Source organism: Podarcis vaucheri (genome assembly GCF_965113315.1).
Source record: "Podarcis vaucheri genome assembly, chromosome: 9".
Taxonomy (NCBI): Eukaryota; Metazoa; Chordata; class Lepidosauria; order Squamata; family Lacertidae; genus Podarcis; species Podarcis vaucheri.
Window position 1 is genome coordinate 32,434,654 of NC_138767.1, and position 25,762 is coordinate 32,460,415.

Genomic DNA, 25,762 nt, shown 5'->3' on the forward strand with positions numbered 1-25,762 from the left:
AGTTATAGCTGTAATAAAGTAGAATACTAACCGTAATTTCTGGTGCTTTAATGCCATACATTCCATGTTGGATCCCTGGGGTTTTTTTTGGGGGGGGGGAGGGTGGTGGTTCAGAATTGCTTGTTTTGCAGGCAATTTTCTGCACAGAGTTTGCCTTCTGACTGTGACTTCATTGCGTGGGACTGGTGGGTGGATTGTCTGAGATTCCATGATCTTGGCAGGCTGAGAAGGAAGTCTGAAATAAGGTTTTATGATGATGGGCTGGCAGCTCAGACTGTTCTAACCACTTCCATTTTCTGCTCCAGCTGCATGGTTTCCCAACAAATTGTGCTGTTGGCAACTGTGCCCACTCTTGCTCAAACAGAGCCCAGAAAGAGTCTCGGCAGATGGAAATACCAGCACTGAGCCGGAGCAGCAGCTAGGCATGCCTTTCTATGTTGGAAACTCTGTTGTGCTGTCTGATTTTGCAATGTAGAAGCATTGTATTTACAGTGGGGAAGACTGTGTGCAGCCTCCAAGAGGGCTCAGGCTTTGAAGTGTCAATGAAATGATAGCAGCCTGGATCTCTCCTGGGACACAGCTGGGTGCTCTGCAGCTGGTTTTACAACACTGTTCTGCATTATGCACTCTGTAGCTAATCTTACGCCACGCAGCGTAGCATATTGGTGGCTGGGCGTGCTCCCTGGGACACCGGATATGCTCTGGCAGCTCATGGAGACTTGCTCATTTTTAAAATGTCAAAATCTCTGTGTCTCTCTGTCTCTTTCCGCCTCACCTGTCCTTGGGAAAAATGTGTATACGCCAATATATGCAGAACACTTGGAACATATAATGGGCAGAGTGATGATACTCAACAATAGACATGTGTGCTGAATTGAGAAAAAAAAAATTATCCAAGTATTTAACCATTTTACAAAAGCTCCCAGTATTTTGACTTCCTGATAATGAGTTTCCTTTTAACGTGGTGACTGTTGGACTTTGTGACCTAGTTTGCATTATCTTAGTGCTATGCAGATGATTTGTCTTAGCAGAGTTGGCAAATACCGTACGTAAGCGGACTTTTACAAAAAAAAATCTTTTGAATGCCATGCTCTTCATCAGCACTGCTATCTTGTTTTAATCTTTTTTGAAATACAGTGGTACCTTGGGTTAAGTACTTAATTCGTTCCGGAGGTCCGTTCTTAACCTGAAACTGTTCTTAACCTGAAGCACCACTTTAGCTAATGGGGCCTCCTGCTGCCGCCGCGCCGCCGGAACCCGATTTCTGTTCTTATCCTGAAGCAAAGTTCTTAAACTGAAGCACTATTTCTGGGTTAGCAGAGTCTGTAACCTGAAGCATATGTAACCCTAGGTACCACTGTATTTAGTTTTAATAAAGCAGTCTTTCCTGAAAACACTGAGAGGAAGGAAGGTTTGAACCCACCTGAGGACACCATGATGCCAGGTGACAATTTCACAGGAAATAATTGGATGTGCCCATTTAGAGAGCACTTCTGACCCCCCCCCTTTCTTCCTTTGCATCCCGTCTTGAATTCAATCTGGAGATGCAAATGAAGAATGTGAGCCCCGCTTGTGGCAGGGATTGACTCCATTTGGAATCTATGATTGGGAGCTTTTGAATTGAGCCGATCATAGGGGGCTTGCATAGTGAGCCAAATAAAAGTACAAGGAGCATTTAGGAGTGTGCCCAAGCCCTGCCAATTGTTCCTTTGCAGCAGCAGGTCTGTAGGGCAGGTGGGCATGGCTGATGAAAAGCGACCTCATAGTTCAAATTAGGACCCCTGGCAGGCCTAAGTTTGGCCTAGGGGCCAGAGGTTCCTTGTGCCTGGCCCAAATTAAGCAACAAATATTGTCAACCCTTCCTGAACTATTTCCTTCTGTTTGCTTTTCTATCTACTGTCGGGAAGGACTGCAAACAAATTAAAATGAATGCAGTTCCTAACACAGTAAGAAAGTGACAAAGGTTGGTAATCGTAAGAACTGGGTTCTTCTGCTTTTAAAAAGCACATTGCAGTGTTTACGTCATTACTCAATTTGAGGCATGCCATTCTCCCCTCCTAATATACATGTTTTATCATTACTTGTTTTAAATAAAATAATGACATGCATACCGTTATCTAATCTTCTTACTACTTTGATAGTGGAATATCAAATCCTACAAAAATGATACAGCATTCAGCCATTGCTAGGAAGAATAATAGCCTCAATACATCTGTTTCATTTATTATTATTTTATTTTTGGGCCTGCTCAGTGAGCAGCTCCTCCAAGCTTCCCCCCATACCATTTATTTACTCTAATTTTTTATGTTTTTTTAAAATAAAAAGCATAAGTATTACTCAAAAGCCTTGTCTAGTGCAGCCCCTGCCACAGACAGCAGATAACCTTGGGTAGTTCCCATGTTGGAGATGGTAATGCCCCACCACTTGTCCCAACAAGTGCACACAGTTGGAACTTTAATGGTATACTTACATACATGCATAGACAGACAGAACAATCATGGATTCTATTGGTAGCAATTTTGACAGCACTTTTTCTAGTTGGTACAATGATGAATATAGACCAAGAACAAACAATAAAAATATATGGAGATGCACATAATAAAAATAAAATTGTCCAGATAATTTGGGGCATAATATCTTGACAAAGGGAAAAGATATGAAAGATTGGTACAGTATTCTGGTTTCTGAGCAACTGTTTTTTAATGTAATATGACCCTTTTTGTATGATCAACTGCATCTGTAGAGTACTGTACCTAACTTTTCAATTTTCCATGAGGGTGGGGGGAGAAAAAACTGAAGAAAAGCTGCAAGTCACTTGCTACAGTTGGTGGCTACTGTTGTATTAATTGTATTAATTTATATGAAGATGGAACAATTGCTGAATATAGAATGATCACAGGGACCTTAAACTGAGCCAGCAGTTATCCTCCCACACGTTCATTATGACGTATAGACCAAGGAGTGGAATGAAAGTGTAGCTCTTGCTTGCCATAGTAAACTATTTTTATTTATTTATTTATTTATTTATTTCATGACATTTATTTCCCTCCTTTCTTCCAAGGAATTCAAGGCAGCAGCCATAGTTTTTCTCCTTCCGTTATTAAACTCCCAGCCACCCTTTGATGATGTATGTGAGGCTGAGAGAGAGAGTGTGACTGATCCAAGGCTACTCAGTAAACCTCGTACACTCTAACCACACTGGTTCCCACTGAAGTTGGCTTAGACAGCTTATGTGAAAGGGGGTGAGCAAAGGCTACCCTGAGTCCTGCCAGAGAAAAAAACCAGGGTATAAATAAATTGATGATGATGATAGAGACCCCTTTGGGGCCAAAATAACCATTCTTCTCAGTTCCATGTTTCTTTTCCTTTTCTAGGTTTGTCAACCTGGTCCCAGCATTCTAGGTCTCAGCATCGGAGAAGTTCATGCTCTAAGCACGAAGATCGGAAACCATCAGAGGTATTCTCTTGCTTAAATGCTCTTGCATCTTGCTGAAAGACAGATGTGTCTCCTTTTCCTAATACTTCTTTTTCTTTCCTTTTTCTGCTCCCGTCTCAGCTGGCACCCAGCAACCTTTCTTCTGGCCAGGAGATCAGGGAGCTCAGCTGCTGCCACAGTCCCTGCCAGCATCAAGTTAGTTATTTAGCCGTGAATATTGGGTTAGTTTGGCACCAACCCAACCTAGTTTTTTTTTTAAATAGTCCTTTTCCTTTTCAAAAAATATATCGGGGAATATGTTTTGGTTTTTTTATTTGTGGTGAACAGTGAAAAATGTGTACCTAGGAGTGTTTCCTAACCATTACGTGGCACTTATGAATAATAGTCCTTGTTCAGCAAAGCAGTCAAACCTGAAAACTTTGTCTCTTTGAGTGCTTCATCTGCATTGCTTTGAGAACAGATCAAAGGAGGAAATACAAATCAGTTTGAACTTTTCATGATGGATCACCAAGTGCAATCTGTTGCACGCCTTACAAATTGGCAGATGTCCTTTGAGCCAGATAGACTAGAAGAAAAGGGATATTCTTTGTAGGTTGAACTTCTTAAGAAGACTGTCTGGTTCATCATAATCAGATATCTTACATGTTCATGTTCGGGGTCTTGCCCTGGCAGGATTCTAAATTCTTTATCCCTCGCTTGTTCATGCTCATGACTGTGGACAATATAATCCTTTGGCCAAGTGAATTAATATGTATGGGTTGCCTCTTTTGTTCTGATGGTAGAAGCAATTCCATGCATGTATACTGGAGATGTAGAACCTTTTTGACACAGTGGACCAGATCGTTATTGCCCTCCCCCTCAGCCCATGGGCCAATTTTGACATGTGAGTGGAACCACCCACTTACCATCTTACATCATGGTGAGGTCAGGTGGCTGAAAGATAGGCTTTCCTGCTTGCCTCTCAGAGTTGACTTGCAGGGTGTGGGGAGGGGTATGCTTCACCAGTGCATTCCTTACAAGGAACATGCTAGAAAGCAGCACCAAGCAGGATTGAAGTCTGCTCACTATCTGATGAGCAGAGAGTTCATTCGTCCTCTCCATAGGGGGCTGCTTCACCAGCACATTCCCTGCAGGGGAAGTAGATGGCAGCTGGATATAGTTTTGGGAAAATGGCCTTTTGGGCTAAAGATCTGCCTATGGGCTAGAGGTTCCCAACCCATGATGTAAATGAATGCTTGCACAGGCCTGCTTCTTTAACTGAAATGAATAGGAAAGCAGTTGCTGATGGACCTCCCATGCTTATAATTAGATATTGGATGTGTGTGTGTTCCTGTATGTTTCCCATTTCCAAGTAGCTTTCTTTCTCCACCTCTACCTCCTAGTAGCATGTCTGTTTTTATATTAATAGAATTGGTACTGAATGCTGTTATGAATATTTTTATATTCTAACAGCAATATGTCACTTTCAAAGCTCCCTATATTTATTTAAAACATTTTACCCCTACCTTTACCTGAAAAGCCTCCCAGAGTGGCATACTTAAGATCAATAACGGTGAAGAATGCAGTCTGTGTCTGTAGGCTTACAATTCGAAAGACACTAAATGAAAGGGGAAAGAGATGAGGTGGGAAGAGGAAAGCAAGCAAACTCAGCACCAGTTCTTAAAGTTATATTTGAAGAACTGTGTGCCAGTCACTGGGTTGGAGGTCAGTAATTCCGCAATGCTGGATTTAGGCATGCGGTTTGCATCTGCAGAGCAGCAGGAATGGCATTGCGAGGCAGTGATTCTTGGAAATTATATCCTTGATGTTCCATTAAATCCTCCTTTGTTTTGTGGCCAGAGCAACTCATCACAAATGTTCAGCTCAAAGACGTTCACGCCCTGTTTTTCTCTAGGCAGTTAAAATAAGGGGGTTTTTTAGTCTAAAATCTTGTCCCTGGCACAAGAGTAGGCCTGGGCAATATATCAATATATTGCTCAGGACCGGTATGTGGGGGGAGACTGTGATGACAGCTTCACTTAGTGGTATATTGCTGGTGAAACGGTCACCACTCATATGAGTCCCTCTGTCTTCAGTGCTCTGAGAGACAAACAAACTAGCTGGGAGCTGGAGGCAGAGGGACTCAAGCGGTGGCGGTTTCACCAGCAGCATACCACTGGTGAAACCACCATCGTACTCTGCCCCGCAGAGGGAGAATCAAACTGAATTGGTGAGGTGCTGATACAGCTTGTTCCTTCCTTCACTTCTTTAAACTGCTTGGCTGAAGAGCGTGCTGCTGCCCTCACCTCAGCCCAGCAGTTTTATGGGGCCCCTGACCCACCACTGGCTTGCACAAGTCAGCAGCGGGATGGGGACTCTATTAAAGTGCCTCCCTCCCCAGTTGAGAGATCCCCGACCCCGCTCCTGCTTCTACATGAGTAGGAGCGGGATCCGGGCTGCTCAGCTAGGGAGCACGAGTGGCAGGGGACTCAGGACTGACTCCACTGGGGACAAGAGCTTTCCTGCTCCCAGTGGAGTCTGGCCAAGGAGCTTAGGGCTCGCTCAGCTGGGGGCAGGTGCCTTACTGCCCCCCAGCTGAGCAGCAGGCTGGGGCCAGCTGTATTGGCCATAGCCCGTGAGGCGCTGGGGTGAAAGCACCTTAGCTCCCATGCTGAGAGCTGTGGCAGTTTCACCCAACATCTCTCTGGCTAGAGCCAATGCAGTTTTTTCCAACATCATAGTATATCGCCAAACCATTATGTTTTACTGGCGAAACACTGCAATGTTAAAAACCCAACATCACCCAGACCTACTTTTGATATTTTGCAGCATTTTTAGAGTTCCTGCAATATTTCCCCCCCCAAAAAACACATTTCTTTAAATTCTTCTTTTCTTCTGTTTTTGGTTTTGTTTCTCTTGAGCTCTTGAAAAATTATTATTTGGTCAAAAAGGGTGTTAAAAATTCTGAAATCTCCCTCCCACTCTCTATGCAATTGTGGGTCACACCTTAGCTAAGGGTGATGCAGGCTTCTCTAAGGGGACAGACAGGAGCTGTTGGTATGTCAGGAGTGCCTTCTCAACCTTTTCAACCTAAATGTAATATGCTTTCTATATAGGCAAGAAGGCAGAGTCAATGTGTGGGTGACTCAGTAGCCTGTTCACCATCATTTGAGTTGAATTGATGGATGATAGTCGGACTCTATCGAACTCTGTGATATCTTTTTATATCCCTGTTTTAATCTGTCCAAATTCCAAACTAAATCTTTTTTTTTTAATCACCCTTCCCTCCCTCTCTTTCCGTTTTGGTTACACCCAGGGTGATTTGAACAGTGTTTAACTTTATACTTAGCAATACTGTACAATTTGCAACTCTCTAGTCTGGTGGAAAACTCTAAAAGGACAAAATGTGGGAAGGCTCACAATATACAGTATAGTAAACCTAATTGGTGAATTGGGTGGTTCACGTGAAATATATTTTACATCACTGCCAGCAGTGTTTGGAAAATGCAGCAATCTTCAAATTATGTAGTCTTGATCAGTCCCAGTAAAGCACTGGGATTAATACACGACAAGTGGTTTGAGGATTTCAGCCAGATAAACAATATTATTTTGTGTCTCTCTCTCTCTCTCTCTCTCTCTCTCTCTCTCTCTCTCTCTCTCTCTCACACACACACACACACACACACAGAGAGAGAGAGAGAGAGAGAGAGAACATCCTGGTCAACCTGTTTCTGCTTAATAAGCGTGTGGAGTGGTGCTGGCTGTGTGCCTTGCTGACTGCACTGGCCATAAACTGATGAGTCTTCAGACAAACTATTTTAGAGGTCTTGCTGGTACTGCATGGACTGATTCAGGCACTCTGTTTGTAGCAAAGCCATCTGGCCTCGCTTCTTCCTCCCTCCTGCCCCAGCACCTTTAACATTCCAGATAAGTACCCTTCTGTTGGCATGTGGCAGTTAATATAGAGATTTGAAGATGAGGTGCTAAGCATGAATGATCCTTGTTACTTTGTAATAGCAGAAGCGCATTGAGAGGTCTGGAAGGTGCTTAGGCATGCAAAGCCTTGCTCTTTTAAAGCCTGCCACTTCATGGTTTGTATTTTGCTGATGAGCAGCGACAAATCAGAATGCGTTTTACACAGGCAAGTGCTTTCCGCAAAGATGTATGGCTCTAACTCATGACACATGCTGGGTTAGGGACCCTTTCCCTGCTTGCTTGTGGCTGATAACTTCCTACAACTTCCCAAGATGTTTTACTAGTTTCAGAAATCATTCACGTTCAAAGCACAGTTTGAACCATAGCTACAAACAGTTGTAAATCTGGATGGCAGATGTTGCTTCAGGTGGTAAGCATTGGATATATATTGGCTATGAACTTTCCTGGCTGATATTTTGGTTTAAACTATGAGACCCAGCATATGTAGCATGTCCTCTGGTGGCCAGTTTGGTCTACAGCATTTTTTGTGGTGTTGATTCTTAAATGGATGTACATGGTTGTTCATCTGACATGCATTGTGACCTGCTCGTATCCTGTATCCTCCTGAGTTTCATTTTCATGGTCGCTGAGATTCTGCAGAGATGCTACTTCCATTAGGAAGAACTTCCTGACAGTGAGAGCTGTTCGACAGTGGAATTTGCTGCCAAGGAGTGTGGTGGAGTCTCCTTCTTTGGAGGTCTTTAAGCAGAGGCTTGACAACCATATGTCAGGAGTGCTCTGATGGTGTTTCCTGCTTGGCAGGGGGTGGGACTCGATGGCCCTTGTGGTCTCTTCCAACTCTATGATTCTATGATCACTGGTGCAGATTTATACTCTGCCTTATTATATCTGTAAGAATGGGTGCAAGTCTTGCTTTTACCAGCTGTGCCACATAGGAGTGAATTGAAATGCAACTGGTGATGTGATCTTAGGCTGTGACTTTTTTTACATGTTAGTCAACATCTGATAGGGTGTACTTTGTAAGAAGATGCCTCCCCCTTGAGTTCTACTCATAAATGCCACTCATGTGTCTCACTGAGCCTGTGCAAGGAGAGCAGGGTTGCTGTCGCTGGCCACCCCAAATGTCTTGCTGGCTCTGCTCCTCTAAACCCTTGTGCCTTTGGTGGAAGCTCTGAACAGGGAGCCTATGTGTTTACAGCTGCATATGTGAAGTGTTCAGGGCATTTCTGCGTGGGACCTTTGTTAGAACTGAAAATCAGAGTGTGCCTGCTTGATGTATTAAAGATTAGCTCTCACCACAAAATGATGCATTAAAACAGCATAACTCTCATGCAAAATTGTTGTCTTAAAACCACCTTCAGAAATGATCTTTAGTAGGTAATAAGACCAAGGGTCTTGGTACAAATGCATGCTGCTCCCATGCAAGTATTTTTATTACTGCAGCTGGCTAATAGGAGAAGCAGAGTTAGGGAGATTGGATCAAAAGAAGCCAATGTGATCCCTCCATCAGATTCTGTTGCGGAAAGTGTATGATGGACAAATTCTAGACATATTTATTTTGCTGCTGTCTGCACTGCCTTCTGCCAATCGCATTGTACGTACATTCTGACCCTTAACAAAGTTGATGACTTTTGAGAAACTTTAACAGTATTTAATTCAGAATTCCCAAAATAATGGATCAGTGGTTTGTAGAGATTTAAGGAGATGTTTTTTACTGATCTGCTCAATGGTCCATTTTGCCCAGTATTCTTTGTCCTGACTAGGGCTGGGCAATATCTGGATTTCAACATCCCAATATATCAACAGCTAAACACTACAAAATATTGATATATCATGATATATACCTGCAGTGGCGGAGGGCCTTGCTGGGCCTCCCCGCGGTAGCAGAGGGTCCCACCATACCTCCCCGCAGCAGTGGAGGGTGCGCCGCGCTTCCCTGCAGCTGCAGAGGGCTTTGCTGAGGCTCCACACGGTGGTGGAGGGCCTTAAGATGTAAGGAAGTAATAAAAATATTAAATAAACTTCCATATACTGTAATATCGTTTCAACTAATTTAAGAGTAGTTTAAATGATTTACTAGTCAAGTTGCATCTGCTTCCCCACTCAGAGGTCTAGGTGGAATCTTTGCATGCATAAACCCCACTGAGTTCAACTAAACTTCAACTTTCTCTTGCACTGCTTACTGAAAAATACCCTCCCTGTCATTCTCGCATAGTACCCAACTTCCCATTTCAGCATAAGGCAGCCAGCTATATCTTCTCCCCTCCATTCCCTCCCCACAGAAGACCCCCCCCAAAGTCCTTATCCCACCAGTGTCTCCCTTTTTATCAAAGGGGAGGGCAACAAAGGTAAAAGATAGTCTCCTTTAAATTTTTTAAAAAACCCTTTTGGTATGGAAGAAAGCTATTTAGGGGGAACCAACAACATAAACGCGGGTGGCGCTGTGGGTAAAAGCCTCAGCGCCTAGAGCTTGCCGATCGAAAGGTCGGCGGTTCGAATCCCCGCGGCGGGGTGCGCTCCCGCTGCTCGGTCCCAGCGCCTGCCAACCTAGCAGTTCGAAAGCACCCCCGGGTGCAAGTAGATAAATAGGTACCGCTTACCAGCGGGAAGGTAAACGGCGTTCCGTGTGCTGCGCTGGCTCGCCAGATGCAGCTTTGTCACGCTGGCCACGTGACCCGGAAGTGTCTCCGGACAGCGCTGGCCCCCGGCCTATAGATGTGAGATGGGCGCACAAACCCCAGAGTCTGTCAAGACTGGCCCGTTCGGGCAGGGGTACCTTTACCTTTACCTTTAACAACATAAACACCAACAGAAAATAAAAATAAAAACTCTTCCACTTCTTTTTTCCCCACCGGTGGGGGTGAGTGTGAGGGAAGAAGGAAGTGCTTTCCAGTTCTTTGTTTATGTTCTTTGTTTACTTTGCTGCTGGATCTTTGATTATCTAGCTGTGGGGGGTCCATCCTGGATTGTTAGCTGGCTCTGCATAATTAGTTGAGCTCTTAAGTGGAAAGATATGGGTGAAGCTGAAAGACTTTGCTGGTTTGTGTGAGGACTTATAATCATTTCTTATAGGTAGGAGGGAGAGAGCAAACAAAGCAGGAGACATGGTACCTGCAAACTATCTGTAAAGTATGGTTGGGCTGAGCTAGCCCCTGGGAAGCTGTCAGATCTGTTCCCTGGTATATTGCCTTGTTGAAATACTTATCAGGTGTTATTTCAATACAGGTATTCAATGATTGGTGATTTATCGCACAGCCCTAGTCCTGAATGATAGCTGTGGCAGATTTTTTTTATCTACATGTGTTGAGGATTGAGCCTGGGATATTGAAGATGCAGTGTAAAGATGCTGTAACACTTGGCTATTGAAATGTCATCTCTGGGCTCTGACCATGTGAAGTATGGGGCATCTCTTGAAATGAGGATCCCAGTAAACAAGATGCTGAAATTACATATTTACCCCTCTTCTCCCTTTTTAGCTACTAGATGTACAGACGCTAGCAAGAAAGGGAAAGAATTAGGCTATCTCATCTTGGGATACATCTCCTTGTGTTGGGGTTATATTTAGGGATATTTTGAGTTTTTGCACTTCCTGTTGAAATTGACGAGAACTGATTATCCATTTGCGCAGCAACTTGATTGTGTCATGTGATTTGACAAAGGCAACTATGGACCCCATGTCCAAACTGTATTTTTCAGTTCTCTGTTTCAGCATGATGATGTGGTTTAACTTTCTGGCCTCTTAATTGGCAGTGTTGGTGACCTTGTTGTGCACCGTGCTCCATGGTTACCCAGGAGCTGTAAATCATAGAGTGTAAATATTAAATATCAGTGTCTCATCCCTCCCCCATTCTCACTTCCTTTCTTTGCAGGTATTTAGAACAGACCTGATCACTGCCATGAAGCTGCCTGATTCCTACCAGCTGAACCCGGATGAGTACTATGTGCTGGCAGACCCTTGGAGACAGGAATGGGAGAAAGGAGTTCAGGTGCCAGTCAGTCCGGGGACCATTCCAGAGCCAGTAGCCAGGTATAGCTTGGTGAACCCATTAGGAAACAAAACAGCTGTCCTATCAGCATCACCTTTCAGCAGCCTGTTGGGTTGCTTACTAAAAAGCAGATCACCTGATGACTTGGGTTCCACTCTGCTGATTTAAAGGTTACCCATCCTAGCCAACTGATTTTGCCCCAGGAAAGTGTTGCAGATGAAAGTCAGGCCTTTCCCACCAGCGCCTCTACTTGTGAATTAAGGACATCACATCCCAGACTGAGTGCTTACTTATAGCAATACATGCTGGCAGAAGGAGGACTCCTGTTTCCTATTTGAAAATGAGTTCTTCCTAATTGAAAATTTGTTGTAGCCCTTCCTTGTGAGCAGATCCAATGTTCTGTGTGCTGCCTACTCAGACATTCCAGGAAAATAATCACAACACTTTAATGCGTTACTTGCTTCTCTTGTGCCACTATCCACCCCCACCCCCCAAAAAAATAAGAATCTGGAAGTGGAGCAGTCATCAGTGACTCTGGCTAGGATGTGGTTTGAGCTTCACAAACTGTTCCATGGATATATTTTTGCTTTTAAAAAAAGTTAATACATCCTTTTTGAGAATCATTGTGATTTTGACTTTCTTTAAAATGCAACAGGTTTTTATTGTTGCCAAGGAATGCCAGCAAGCACCGGTTAAATGTTGATAATTTTTTAATGGCATGTTTACAAGGATAGATTTTACTTCTGGTGATCACGATGGTTGACCTGCACTAAGTCCAATTTTCAGAACTCCCTGTGATCTCCCTTGTTTCCTGCTTGGCAGGGGGTTGGACTCGATGGCCCTTGTGGTCTATTCCAACTCTATGATTCTATGATCTAGTCATTTTCTCTTGTGCTGGTCTCCCATTTGTTTTTCTAGAAATCCTAGTGCTACCTATATACAGTTGAACCAATTGCAGCAGCAACAAATGCTATGCAAAATTCTAAATTCTTGAATGTCCTGCCAAATGAAGTCACATTGGAAAGTGCGTACATTGGTACAGATTTTCCTGCTTTGTGCAATTTGTTTAAGTAGCAGAGTGAACAAAGCTGGCTTATACTAAATGAGACTCTTTGTCCTTCTGTCTCACCCAGTATTGTCACACTTGACTGGCAGCAGTTCTCCAAGGTCTTAGGCAGAAGTCTTTCCCATCACATTTTGTCTTATCTCTTTTAACTGGACGTGCTGGAAATTGAACCTGGGACCTTCTGTATATGAAGACCTACCCACAAAGCCCCAGTTCAGATTTCTGCATTCAAAGTCCAGAGGGCTAAATGTTTCGCCACTGAACCTAGACATAAAGAATAGGGAAGCATCCTCCCATTGGCTCAGGAGTTTTTAAATTCCCACCATCCCTGACCCTTCACTGTGGTGGCTGGGGCTGATGGTAGTCAAGAAACAACACAGTTGCTCCAACCTGGCCTTAACTAAGATCAGGCTTCTTTCTGAAAGTTTCTTTTTGAAAAATTCCAGATGACTATGGAATTTTATGTCTGTAGCTTCTAGCCCTTGTTCCTGTCATGAGTATTGCCCCATGATTATTTCATGTGACTGCAGCCTCCGTTAACTTCCAGCTTTGAAATGCAGTCTCGTGTTATGAAGTAGATCTGTGATTGCATAATTAATGCTAAAAATGCAGTATGGCCTGTATTCTAAACCCAGTTTTGGTCATATCAAAGTCTTTTCCTAAGCAGTGTAAATCTGATGCTTTTAATTTAAGCCAGAGGTAGAGAACCTGTGACTCTTATCTCCCATCAGCCCTGGCCAGCTTTGCCAGTGGGCAGGAATGGTGGGAGTTGTAATCCAGCCATATCTGAAGGGCACAGGTTCCCCATCCCCAGTTTAGATTCACGCAGAAAAAGAGTGGCTTATAAACATTCATAAAAACATTGATTTTAACCGCAGCAGTACATTTAAGAAACCAAATTGCTGTTTTGACTGTGTTGTATCCCCCCATTTTCCTATTTTTACACTTTCGTGCTTTTGCAGATGTCTTCTTTCTATCACAATAGTATAACTACAGAAGACAATTCCTAAATTTCCAGAACACTATTTAGTGTTCTTACCTTTTGTTGAACTTTGGGGCTTGTGGCAGATTCCATAAAATCAATGTACAGAATATGTAGATGCCTATACAGTTCCATGTATGGGCATCCACATATGAAGAATTCCTATAGGCTGAATATAATCTTGTTCGCCTTCTCTCACCTGGCACAGTGCATAAGCAGTACAACAGTCTGCTGGAAGAAATGGGAGGTCAACTCACACCTTCCAATGCCTCACCCAACTTTTCCTCTCCATTTGGTCATGGTGGGAAAGAGGAAATCTATTGATTTCATGGGAATCCTTGTGTGAGAAGTCTGTGGCACTATGACTTGCATTTTTACACCATTTGTCACTCTGTGCCGCGTCACTGTTGACAGCAGAAGATGGAGAAACATTGACTGTTTTTTTTACACCCCCAGAACATCTATATCTACTGACCATGCAGTCTCTCAGTACATGGATTACAGTACTATCTTTGTAGTTTCTAGAATAATAGAATAATTCAGTTGTAATTTACATGAACTGGTGTACTGTTTGAGTGATGTTTCTCCCTCCATATTTGTGTGCTGCAATTAGTTTTTTTAAAAAGAGTATCATTTTTGTGTTATTTTTCTCGGGTATGTATTATTCAGACGCTGGTGTCAATTTAAATACTGTATTTATTCTAATGCAATGCGTACCTTTTGGGGCCAAATTACATCCCCCAAATTAGGGTGCACATTAAATTTGATGGCGCCAGCAAATACCATTTTGGTTTCAAGGTTTTGAAAATTGAGGTGCGCATTAGATTTGATGGCGCATTAGATTCTCATAAATATGGTATGTTGTAAGGTAACTTGAGGGTAATTTTAAATGGAAAAAACAGGATATAGATGCTTTCAATAAATAATAAAATTTATGTATTTTTATTTCTGCAGACATGCATCCCTCTGGTGCTACAATATTGGCAGATGATCTTTTTCTGTTGTTATTTTATTATTACCATTATTTTGCTGCATAGCAATTTGAAGCCTCTGGCAGTAATTGCATTGGAGAATGGAGGCTTCACCACTTTAAGGAGGATTTGCAACCTGGTGTAATTAACACCTCCTGTTTGGTATACTTTCAGGGTTGTATCTGAGACAAAAGCAGTCATATTTACAAGACCTCGGAAGTACATCCTTTCTTCGGGTTCTGAGCCCCCTGAGCTTGGCTACGTCGACATTCGGACCTTGGCAGAGAGCGTCTGTCGCTATGACCTTAATTTCATGGACGTAGCATGGTTGGAACTGGCTAATGAAGAATTCAAAGAGATGGGTGAGTGCAACATCCAGTTCCAGCCAGCTTTTGGCTGAGCTGTGAGACAAGTGACAGGGAGCAGTCTGGGGTGGTTGTAGTGCAGCTGCCAATTCATATGGTGCACTTGCAGGTTCCAGAAAGAAAAGGAGAAGGATAGGAATGCTCAGAAGCAAGTTGTATATCCCTGCATGTGGAGGAGAGAGGGCTGTGGAGAACTGAGGGGAAAGAAAAACAGCACAAATGTCAACAGTATTTTTGTTGGGTGGCAAGGCAACAGCCATCTCAAAGCTCTAATTCCTAGATTAATGTGAAGGAAGTGGAAAAAGGAAATGTGTCAGGAAAGCCAATTCCATCTTATCTTTAAATGTATTAATAGAAAAGTGAATGATATTTTTAAAACAGTCTAGAGTTGTTTGGGGACTTCAGAAGCTTCCAAACCCTTCAGGTTTCCCTAGAACTGATGGAAAAAATTGAACTGCTATAGTGACATTCACCTCTTGGCCCTGCTAACTTGTGGCAACATTGTCTTGGACTTCTGACAATTGTATCATGCATTTATTTTATTTTATTTTATTTTATTCTGTAGCAGCAATTCATTGTTGAAACCAAATAGTCTTTCAAAAAGCATCTGGAATTTATTCAGCAATTAAGAAGGCTTAAGAGTCAACTGTGAAATGGCTAAAATTAGACAAATGGTCTGAAGTGAAGAGCAGTATGTTCCCTTACAAAATGAATATTTTACCCCTTATGAAGGTTTTCAGTTCTGCAGAGCACCTTATAAAAACATAGTAATAGTTGGCAAAATAGCCCCAGGAGCAGCTGGCTCTTTAAAAAGCTGAATACCTTGAAATAAAACATTTGTATGAGATTTTCAACCATCCACTGCAAAATCAATATGCTACGCTTGGGTTTAAAGTTTTGTTTTGTCCAGTATGTGTGTTTGGATTACTGGCAATAAACAAGAACCGTACTGTATTGATGCACACTTTTTCTGGGCTTTTGTTATTGTTATCTAATGGATGCCTTTCAGCAGAGTATTTTGAAGGTACGTGAAATTGTAAATAACCCACTTGATCAGTTGATCAATGTTAATAGAGTGATCTGGTTACTTGTAGATTGATAAAGGAAGCTGTGTCCCTCAATGTCTCTATTATATTAAAAGCAAACGTCATTGGATTGATTTCCCAGGGATGCCTGAACTGGATGAATACACTATGGAGAGAGTCATGGAAGAATTTGAACAGCGATGCTATGACAACATGAATCATGCTATCGAGACCGAGGAAGGGCTTGGAATTGAGTATGATGAGGATGTTGTCTGTGATGTTTGCCAGTCTCCAGATGGTGAAGATGGCAATGAGATGGTGTTCTGTGACAAATGCAATATTTGCGTTCATCAGGTACAGCAGCAAGATGCAATAATAATTGGAACTGAGAGTAGTTTGTTTAGATTTCACCATGATAAGGAGGTGATGAGGATTTCATAAGCCTTGGGTGCTTTTTTAGGATGTATGGGAATAGTAGGTGGAAGCATATATTGAGGCAAAGGTATAGGGATGCTTAGAGAGGTAATGTCATAAGATCACAGAAAATTCAGATAGGATGGTTAGGTTGCCCCATTTAGTGGGTTTCTGAATTTTTAAATCATTAGCTTTGGTTTCTTGCATGTCTAAGTGATGTTTTGCTTCTTTGCATACATCTGAACCCTAGATATCTCATGTTTCTTTGTGTGCCTTCTCCAGGAGAGGTCTGAAGGATGACCACTGGAGAACGGGTCTTTTCTGTGGAATGTGCACCCCAGGGAGGCTCGCCTGGCACCTTCATTACATATCTTTAAGTGCCTGGCGAAAACCTTTCTCTGCAACCAAGCCTTTGGCTGATTAACATTCTATGGGCCTTTAAATGTCTTTGTGGTGGTGGTGGGGTTATTGGTTTTTTGTTCTATTATGTATTTTTTGTTTTCATTTTGTATTTTTATGCTGGGAACCACCCAGTGTTGTTGTTGTTGTTGTTGTTGTTGTTGTTGTTGTTCTTCTTCTTCTTCTCCTCCTCCTCCTCCTCCTCCTCCTCCTCCTCCTCCTTCATACAGAAAAAACAGGATGCATCCAATAGTGTAAATAGAAAAGAGAAATGAATCTTAAAGATTCTGCAAAGAATGCGTGTTTGTTGTTAAATTAGCCTGACATACTTCAGCTCCAGTGCTTTCTTCAAGGGCTTATCTGTTGCTAAACCACACATAAAAAGCCTTTAAAAGGCTTTTAAAATACAATATGTCATTGAAACCTCATTTTCAAGTCAAATTAACAGAAATAAAACCTATTTTAACTAGAACCAGCCATATCTTGTAGCCCATACAAACATCCTTTCCTAACTGCTCAAAAACATCCTTGGGGTGAATCAAGTGGTTGTTAATTTGTGGGTGATTTCTGCTTTCTTTCATTTCTCACAAACCTGGGTTTGCTTGCAAGTATTTAGTTCTGTGGTTTGAGGAGGGCTTCTTAAGAGCTTTTGCCCTTCAAGGTCTTTGAAACTGATGATTTTTGACCTCTTAATTTGGCTTGAAAACGTGGTTTCTACAGTTATGCATAACTGTATTTTAAATGCTCTTACAAGGCTTTTTATTTGTGGTTTAGGAAGTGTTCTACTTTATACAGATAAGCTCCTCAGCCAAAACACATTAAGCTCATTTAACAATAAGCATATGTATTTTCTAGCATCTCTCATGTTTCTGACATTACCTATCCATTTGGTTCCCACATATTCCTGTTTTTGGAAAATCTGCCACTTTCTGTGCTGCTCTTTTTTTCTTTTTCTTTTTTGGTGGGCATAGCCAAAATAACATAAGGACCCGATCCAGTGCTAGTCATGTACCAACAGCTAGCAGCTCCCAGTAGTAATGTTGCATCATCCAAATACATATATGGAAAGGCTTCTGTAGGCTGCTCTCTTCTTGAGATGATCAATAAATAAAATATATCACGCAAGTAGGCAGACATTCTGTTCGCATAGAGCATCAATTTCTTGGGGAAAAAATGTAGAGCTGTCATCCTCATTTTATTCATTTTTCAATTTAATCTATTCAAAAATGTCCCAGACCCACAGACAGATCATTGGATTTGCTTTTGTTTGCTGTCATAGTCTACTTTTTGATAAAGATCGCCATCTTTTTGTCTGGCATATATAGCCATGCCAATAACAAGCTTGTTCAGTATATGTGGAATGTGGGGCACTTTCATTTATAATGAACATGGCTGGAAGTGAACAAGGCATCCCACCCAACACAGCAGAAATGACAAATACTTTTTGGTGCAGAAGATAATTTATACGGCAGTTTTTGAATGCATCAGATTTTGTGGTTGGCTATTTCCTGTTGAGGGAAAAGTCTGCTGTGTGTTGTCCCCCCGTCCCCCCAGTGTTTTAACTATGCCCTTTCATACATGATACCTGATAAGCAAGAGATGGGTAATTTTGTCTCTTGGGTCCTGCAGTGGATGAAAACATATACATGTGCTTTCATATCCAATAGGACACACTGCCTTTTGAGCATGTTTTATCTTGCAAAATTACTTTAGAGTTTATTTTAATTATTTTTCATATTTCCCTTTTAATAAGTTGGCAGATGTTCTTATTGCATTTTGAGTTCAGTGAACTATACAAAGTTAGAGACAGAGCCAAGAAAAATGCCTCTGAAGGGGTCCTATGTTTGTGACAAGATGAAATGTTAGTGACACAGCTGTGGTCAACCTTTCCTTGGGGCAAAGGTTGAGCCAGTGCCCAAAGCAGTAGCACTTGTGCTCTTGGAAGACCTCCCCTATTTTTTTTTCTTTTCACCTTCTCATCTTTCAGATAGACATAGAAGTTAATGCTCTTATTTATATGTCATGCTCTTATTTTAGTCTCAAAGTCCTGGCTTACCTCCAATTGAGATAATTATTAACCCAGGCAGGAATCAGCCTTCCCTTTGCTGTCACAGCTGGTTATGATAGTCCTCTTTATTTCCTGTTCCAATTTCCTTGCTATTGCAGTGTAAGACCTCTCATATCTAGGGCAACTTAAGAGGCAGGTGCAAAATATGAACTTGGTGTCATGAGTACTACCACTACTACTGCTACTACTAATATGGTCCTACATGTTTGGGGATCTGAAACTAACTTCACATGCAGCCTGGTCACAAATCGCGGTAGCTTGTACTGGTGTGCTTTCTACATGATCCAGTTGATATGTTGGGGAAGCCAGTTCCTGAGATACCACAGTCATGTGGAGTCCTGACCAATTGGAAGCTGTTTTAGTGACAAATCATACAGGAGAAGTTAGAATTAATCCTTTATAGCAGGGTTGGGGCACCTTTGTTCCTCAGGCCAAATTTGGTCCAGGTCCAGGCCTCAGTGTGGCCCACAAAACTGTTTTCCTCCTCATATGTAATTTCAGGTGTGGGACAGGTACAGATGCAGCTGGGTTGGCTGCTCAACTAATCCCTGCAGAAAGCGGCTTTGCTAACCCTGTGCTTGGTGCTCTTCCAAACAGGGCTGTCAAAGCTGCTTGCACTGTGGTTCACACATTTGCTGTGAGGCTGAACGAGGAGAGTATTATAACAAATGTTATGTCCACCAAATGTGCTAGAGAAATATTAGCAACAAGACCATACAATGAAGTGTCCTTTTTATTATTTGTTATCATTTTAATAATTGCTGCATTTTTCTGGGAGAGTGCTAGAGTCCTGTCTAGTCAAGTTGCATGGGATCAATTTCAATCTGTTACCGCTGAGGATGTGGACAGGCTGCTTGGACGAGTGAAACCCGACCACCTGTCTCTTTTATCCTTGCCCGTTCTGCTCATAAAAAGCTAGCCAGGAAGGGCTGGGTGTGGGTGGTGAATCCTTCCCTCTGTGAGGGAGCATTCCCAGACCCAGAGTCATTTTGGACTCAAAACTGTCCATGGAGGCACAGGTCAATTCTGCATCCAGGGAAGCTGTCTACCAGCTCCACCTGGTACACCAGCTGAGACCCTACCTGCCTGTGCACTGTCTCACCAGATTGGTATATGCTCTGGTTATCTCCCACTTGGACTACTGCAGTGTGCTCTACATGGGGATTTCCAATCACAATGCAAAGTGTTGGTGTTGACCTTTAAAGCCCTAAATGGCCTTGGCCTACTATACCTAAGGAGCGTCTCCACCCCCATTGTTCAGCCCGGACACTGAGGTCCAGCTCCGAGGGCCTTCTGGCAGTTCCTTCACTTCGAGAAGTGAAGCTACAGGGATCCAGGCAGAGGACCTTCTTGGTAGTGGCATCTGCCCTGTGGAACACTTTTCACCAGATGTTAAGGAAATAAACAACTATCTGACTTTTAGAAGACATATGAAGGCAGCCCTGTTTAGGGAAGCTTTTAATGTTTGATGTTTTATTGTGTTTTTACTATTCTGCTGGGAGTGGCTGGGGAAACCCAGCCAGATGAGCGGGGTATAAATAATAAACTTATTCTTATTCTTCTTATTTCGTTCTTCATTTTACTTCTTTTCATTGTGGCAGGCATGCTATGGCATCCTAAAAGTTCCAGAAGGCAGCTGGCTGTGCCGAACCTGTGCTCTTGGTGTTCAGCCCAAGTGTTTGTTGTGCCCCAAGAAAGGCGGAGCCATGAAGCCAACTCGTAGTGGGACTAAGTGGGTCCATGTTAGCTGTGCCCTCTGGATTCCTGAGGTGGGTGTTTCAGGCAACTGATTCCTCTGCACATGCTCAGAATGGAGAAAACAGAGTATTGTATGTTTTATAGTGAGAGCAGACAGCCTTGGTGGTGGTGTCAGCAAAGAGTGTCAGGTACTGAAGCCATTTGGAGAGAGTGTTGCCCCAGCTGCATCTGAAAATGGGATTTGCAGGAAGACAAGGTGCAATAGCACCCATCATCATGGACCCTGGAGTAGTGCCACCTGTCAGTGGTGACCAAGAGGATTTGCAAGAATGTGAGGATACAAAGAACACAGCTAGCTATGGAGATCTGGGTTCAAATTCCTGTTTGTCGGTGACCACAGACCAGTCACTTACTGCCTATCCTACTACCTCAGAATGTGGTTATGAAAACAACTTTGGGTGGTGGTGGTGAGGGAATTGTGCATGCTGCTCTGAAGTCCTTAGAAGGGTGTGATAAAAATGTAATAATTTTCTATCCTTAAAAATAGCTTTAATAAATGGTTGGGCACTTAAATAGTTAGCTTACCTTTTTGTCCGTAGCAAGATCACTCCAGGATAGTCATGCTTCCTGTTCTTTGTTCACTGCTTGATTCCCACCCACCCCCTTCTTTATTTATCTAATGATTCTTAGGTGAGCATTGGCAGCCCAGAAAAGATGGAGCCCATCACAAAGGTCTCCCATATTCCCAGCAGCAGATGGGCCCTGGTGTGCAGTCTTTGTAACGAGAAGGTTGGGGCATCCATACAGGTAAATCACTCCGACTGGGTATTATGAACATGTATCTGCTACAGAAATCTCGCTACTGTAGTGAGGTTTTCATTTTTAACTTCCATGAAGTACATTAGAGTGCAGATGTTGCTCTTTAGTCGTATGAAACATCAATTTAGGATTTTAATTTGGGGTCTGCTTTGGACTGAAGATATTTAGGCCTTGTTGTCATATTACTCAATGTCTGCTAAAAGCAAGGACCCTTAGTTGAAATCTGAGGTATTGAACTTGTAGCCAGCCAAATGTTGTCAGGCCCCAAATCTTTATCAGCCCCAGTCAGCATGGCCAATGGTCAGGGATGATTGGAGTTGTAGTCCAGCAATGTCTAGAGGGCCTCTGTTCCCTACCACTCCCACTTTAGTTGGTTCACTACACAGATATGCAACATCCTCATCTTTTGTTTCTCCTCGTGGTTTCCTAAGATCCATAGCAGTCTCTGAAAACTATTTTGGTATAGATATGATAAAAAAAGTTTCATTTCCTACTTCCTGCCCTTTTGTGCCACTTCCGAGTTTGCTGCGATGTGTGCGATCTCATGTGGCTTGAATTCACGTAAATGGGAAATTGCCTGTACCGAGGACTTTTTTTCAGGCGGAACTCACCAGAACTGAGTTCTGGCACCTCTGCAGCGTTGTGGCACGGCGTTTAGGGCTGTGCACCAGAGGCTGCGTGGTGCTATGTGTTGAGTGACGAAGGCTGCGAGCAGTGCGGCAATTGGTGCAGGTGGATGGGCATGCGGATGAAGAGATTTTTTTTAGGGCCAGTGTCATTTATTAGCCTTGCCTGTATCAAAATGCTGGTGCACACTTCCCATCCATTCACCACCAATATCTTCTTCTAGTTTCTTTGGTGGTAGTTTTATTGTTCCTCACACAGTTCTCCTGTGGTGTCGAAGATCAATATGAGTTGACTCTATGGAATTCATTATCACAAGATGCAGTAATGACCACCAACTTGGATGGCTTTAAAAGTGATTTAGACAGATCAGGCTATCAAAGACAAGTAGCCACAACAGCTGTATGCTACCTGTAGTATCTGAGGCAGTGTGCCTCTGAATATCAATTGATGGGGAGCACAGGTGGAGAGGGTGCCATTGTACTTGTCTTGCTTGCAGGCTTCTTATAGGCATCTGGTTGGTCACTGCTTAGGTTGGTGGTGCTATGCAACAGGGATGTTGTTATGTTCTGACCTCACACTGTTCTGCTATTTATTATGTTGTACAGACTCCCCCCCCCAAGTAATTGGTGAATATGGTTGTCTCCAAACAATTACACATTTTGTGTTTTTTTATTTTTTATATGTAAATTTTTTAGTAATTTTTTTGTGAAGTTTCTTTTTTAAAAGCACTAAACCCACCATTTTGTAAAGAGGAAACATGCATGTACACAAATAAAGAGAGACCAGTACTAGGACAAGAAGTATCTAACCTAAACAAATACTTCAATTAATGTGAAATTGGCATAGAAGGATTTTCTATGGCTGGTGATACTGTAGTTTTGCCAGTGAAAAATAGGCATTGGTGACTGGTGTATATTGGTGTGATAATCAAGCTCTGCCAATATAAAACTCTCTTCAGCTTGTTCTAATTAGCCCTCTCAGATTCCTAGATAAAGAATGATTACTTTTTCTCTCTCTCACTGTGATAGATTTATAGCACACACACGAGAAGACAATTCATGTTAGCTCACTGTTCAGTTAGTCGTTCTTTCATGTTTGTGCGTAAAATATTTATTAACGTAGAGCACTCGCTTTGCAGCGCTTGGATTTTAGAATGCTAATAAATATTTTATGCATAAACATGAAAGAACTGCTACCTGAATAGGGAGCTAACCTGACTGTATCCTGTATGTGTGGGTGGGTGTTTTAACTACAAAAGAAGTCATTGTTTAATATGGAGAAAGATGCAAGCATATAGCAAGCAATGTCCTCCCCTCTGTAGAAGGGAACTTGGGGGAATTCTTTTCATTGACTTGCCCATGCAGGGCTTTCGAGGAAACTGAACTTGGCTGTAAGGGCAAGGGCATGTGTTAGGGGATTGCTCTGTGTGTAGAGCATTCAGTTGCACTGGCCCCTCCCTGGCTTCACTCTCTGCTCTGAATCATTGATACGCCAGAGATTCAGTAGTGCAGCCAGACAGCCTTTCAAGCACTTTGCCAGAGGCTTTGTTTACTGCTCCCTTTCCAAACGAAGTGTAAAACAAAAGCACGGAATATGAATCATAGAAATCTAATTGGTGCCCAGTGCTTTAATAAATAAATACTAAAAGTCCTTTACAGACCTTCATCTGTTTGCTAGAATCCTTGCCCTGACTATAGATACTAGTGGGTGTGTCCTGTTCTTCCTTATGAAGGTCCTGCAGAGTTGATAATGCAAACATCAAAAAAGGGCATTGCTGTTCCTTTGGGGAACATGCTGTTTACAAAAACACCCTCCCATGTGCTTGAGGGAAGGATCTCGGTCGTGGTTTTCTGGTATTACTTTTGCACATTGGGTTACTTTCCAGTATTACCCATTGCTATCACAAGGAAAGGCATTGATGAATGCATGACATGGGTGGTATTTTGGTTTCCCCTCGCAAGTGAATGTGTTTGGGCATGCTCTGATAAGGTGGTGCTTGATCAGATTGTTGGATTGACTCCTCCCACATCCTTGAAATACACTGATGGGCTTTCATTCTGATTTTTAATCTCTTAAGAACCAAGAGCGCTTGTGGTGAAACCACCCCATCTGTCCTGAAGTGTAGGATCACGCTAGTGCACTTCATGCAGGTTGTTCACACATACACTGCCACCACTTCTTTCTTCAAAACCACCTAGGTTTGGGGTGAGAAATAAACAGAGGTGGGAAATTCCTGCCTAAAGGCAGCTGGAATCCAGTGTGTGGTTCCTGCTACCTCCATGCTAAGCAAGTAGCATGGAAAACCAACTGGTGCACGGATATGTGACACCTGTTAGCTAAGTGATCCTAGGATTCAAACTGAATGTTCAACCCCAGGATTAAAATTAAAATATTTATGGAAAATACAAGACAGTGGGCAAAATAGGGAGTTTAGTGAAAGAGTGAAAATAAAAGTTTGTTCTAAATAATCCTTTACATTATATTCAACCTAGTATAGGCCTGAATGCAGGCGTAACTTGCTTCCTTTTATTGACTATGTCTGGGGTAAGAAGGGTGGGTGGGTTCATTGATGGATCTAGGGAATTTCGCCATTATGAATTAGTGGGTGGTGGGTGACAAACTTACATCAGCAAGAGGTGCCTCAGAGGGGTTCTGGGTGCAGGCCTGCATCACAATCACAGAGCAATATCACCACTGAAATGATGGTTGAATATCTGTAATTACATGGCTGCAGATTTAATTTGGGAGATCCTTTACAAGAATGTACAGAATATCACACTGTCTCAGAGAAGGGAAATGTAGGACTGCAATCTAATATATTTAATGCTCTTAATGTAAGTTTCCATCGCAGATTAACATTTTGCTTCTTGATTAATTTGCTTCTGATGGCAAGTGAGATGTGAGCTCTGGGACTCTTTAACAACCTTCCATGGCACAGATCATTCAGTTGTGCTAGCTCCATCCTTCTTGTGCCACATGTGATATAAAAGAAACTTAAAGATGACTTCCCATTCCGGTCAATGCATAGCTGGTAGATAGTTCAAAACTTTAAGAAGTTTCATGCTTAAGAGAAATTGTCCTCTTATTTTAGGAAACTGAAGTTATGGCTTCATGATATATAAATGTTGTTATAATTAATTGTTTCCGGTTGAGTGACCACTTAAAAGCCAAGTAGTTACATGATTACAAATCCTTTTAGCCATTGTCAACTCTAGCAATAGTCACGTTGACAGCTTCCTTTGGGCTTGAGGTGGCAGTGTGTCTTTTATATGTGTACATTTGAACAGGAGAATTGAAATCGCTTCATAGCTGCACAGCAGTAAGGATTTACTTATTTATTTTGACACTTTATATACCACTTAATTATGGTTGAATCTAAGCAGTGTACAGGAGACTTGATGCAAGGAAACTAAAAAAGAATTAAAACTGTAAAATTGGAATTCAATTAAAAAACCTGCTGAAATAAAAAATAGTACCGTATTTTTCGCCCTATAGGAAGCACTTTTCCCCCTCCAAAAATGAAGGGGAAATCTGTGTGCGTCCTATGGGGAGAATACAGGCTTTCGCTGAAGCTTGGAGAGCGAGAGGGGTTGGAAGCTATCAGCAAGCCTGGGGAGCCCGCGGGAATTCCCGCAGGGCTCCCTAGGCTGCCGATAGCAGCCTGCCGCGGGGGCGCCCTGAAGCAGAGCCTTCTCCCCAGCGCCAGCCCCACAAGCTCGGGGGACAGCGGGGAGGCGGAGCGCTGCTATACCGCTGTTCCCCGACCTGGTTTGGTTTCCCCAACCTGGTTTTGGGGGGGGGGAAATAAAGGGATTTTTTCCCCTTTATTCCCCCCCCCCAAAAAAAACCTAGGTGCGTCCTATGGGACGGAGCGTCCTATGGGACGAAAAATACGGTATTTAGTAAGCACAATAAGTTTTGGGGGCAGGCTTGTCTGACCTTAGCTGAACAGGAATTCTATAAAACTGGGTCCACAATAATGAATGCACAA

At 42.6% G+C, this 25,762-nt stretch overlaps 1 protein-coding gene across 10 annotated transcripts in view; it reads left to right on the plus strand.

Annotated features, from left to right (window-relative positions):
- The window catches only part of JADE1 (jade family PHD finger 1), a 154,723-nt gene that overhangs the window by 116,288 nt on the left and 12,673 nt on the right, over nt 1–25,762 (plus strand). For 9 of the 10 annotated variants that reach the window (XM_082237602.1, XM_082237601.1, XM_082237606.1 and 6 more), the window contains 7 exons: nt 3,375–3,457; nt 3,557–3,631; nt 11,221–11,378; nt 14,531–14,718; nt 15,889–16,100; nt 20,229–20,396; nt 21,016–21,132. In XM_082237602.1, the coding sequence (XP_082093728.1) occupies nt 3,375–3,457; nt 3,557–3,631; nt 11,221–11,378; nt 14,531–14,718; nt 15,889–16,100; nt 20,229–20,396; nt 21,016–21,132 (1,001 nt within the window). The remainder of the gene's footprint in view (nt 1–3,374; nt 3,458–3,556; nt 3,632–11,220; nt 11,379–14,530; nt 14,719–15,888; nt 16,101–20,228; nt 20,397–21,015; nt 21,133–25,762) is intronic. The other variant, XM_082237598.1, reaches the window with a different exon arrangement.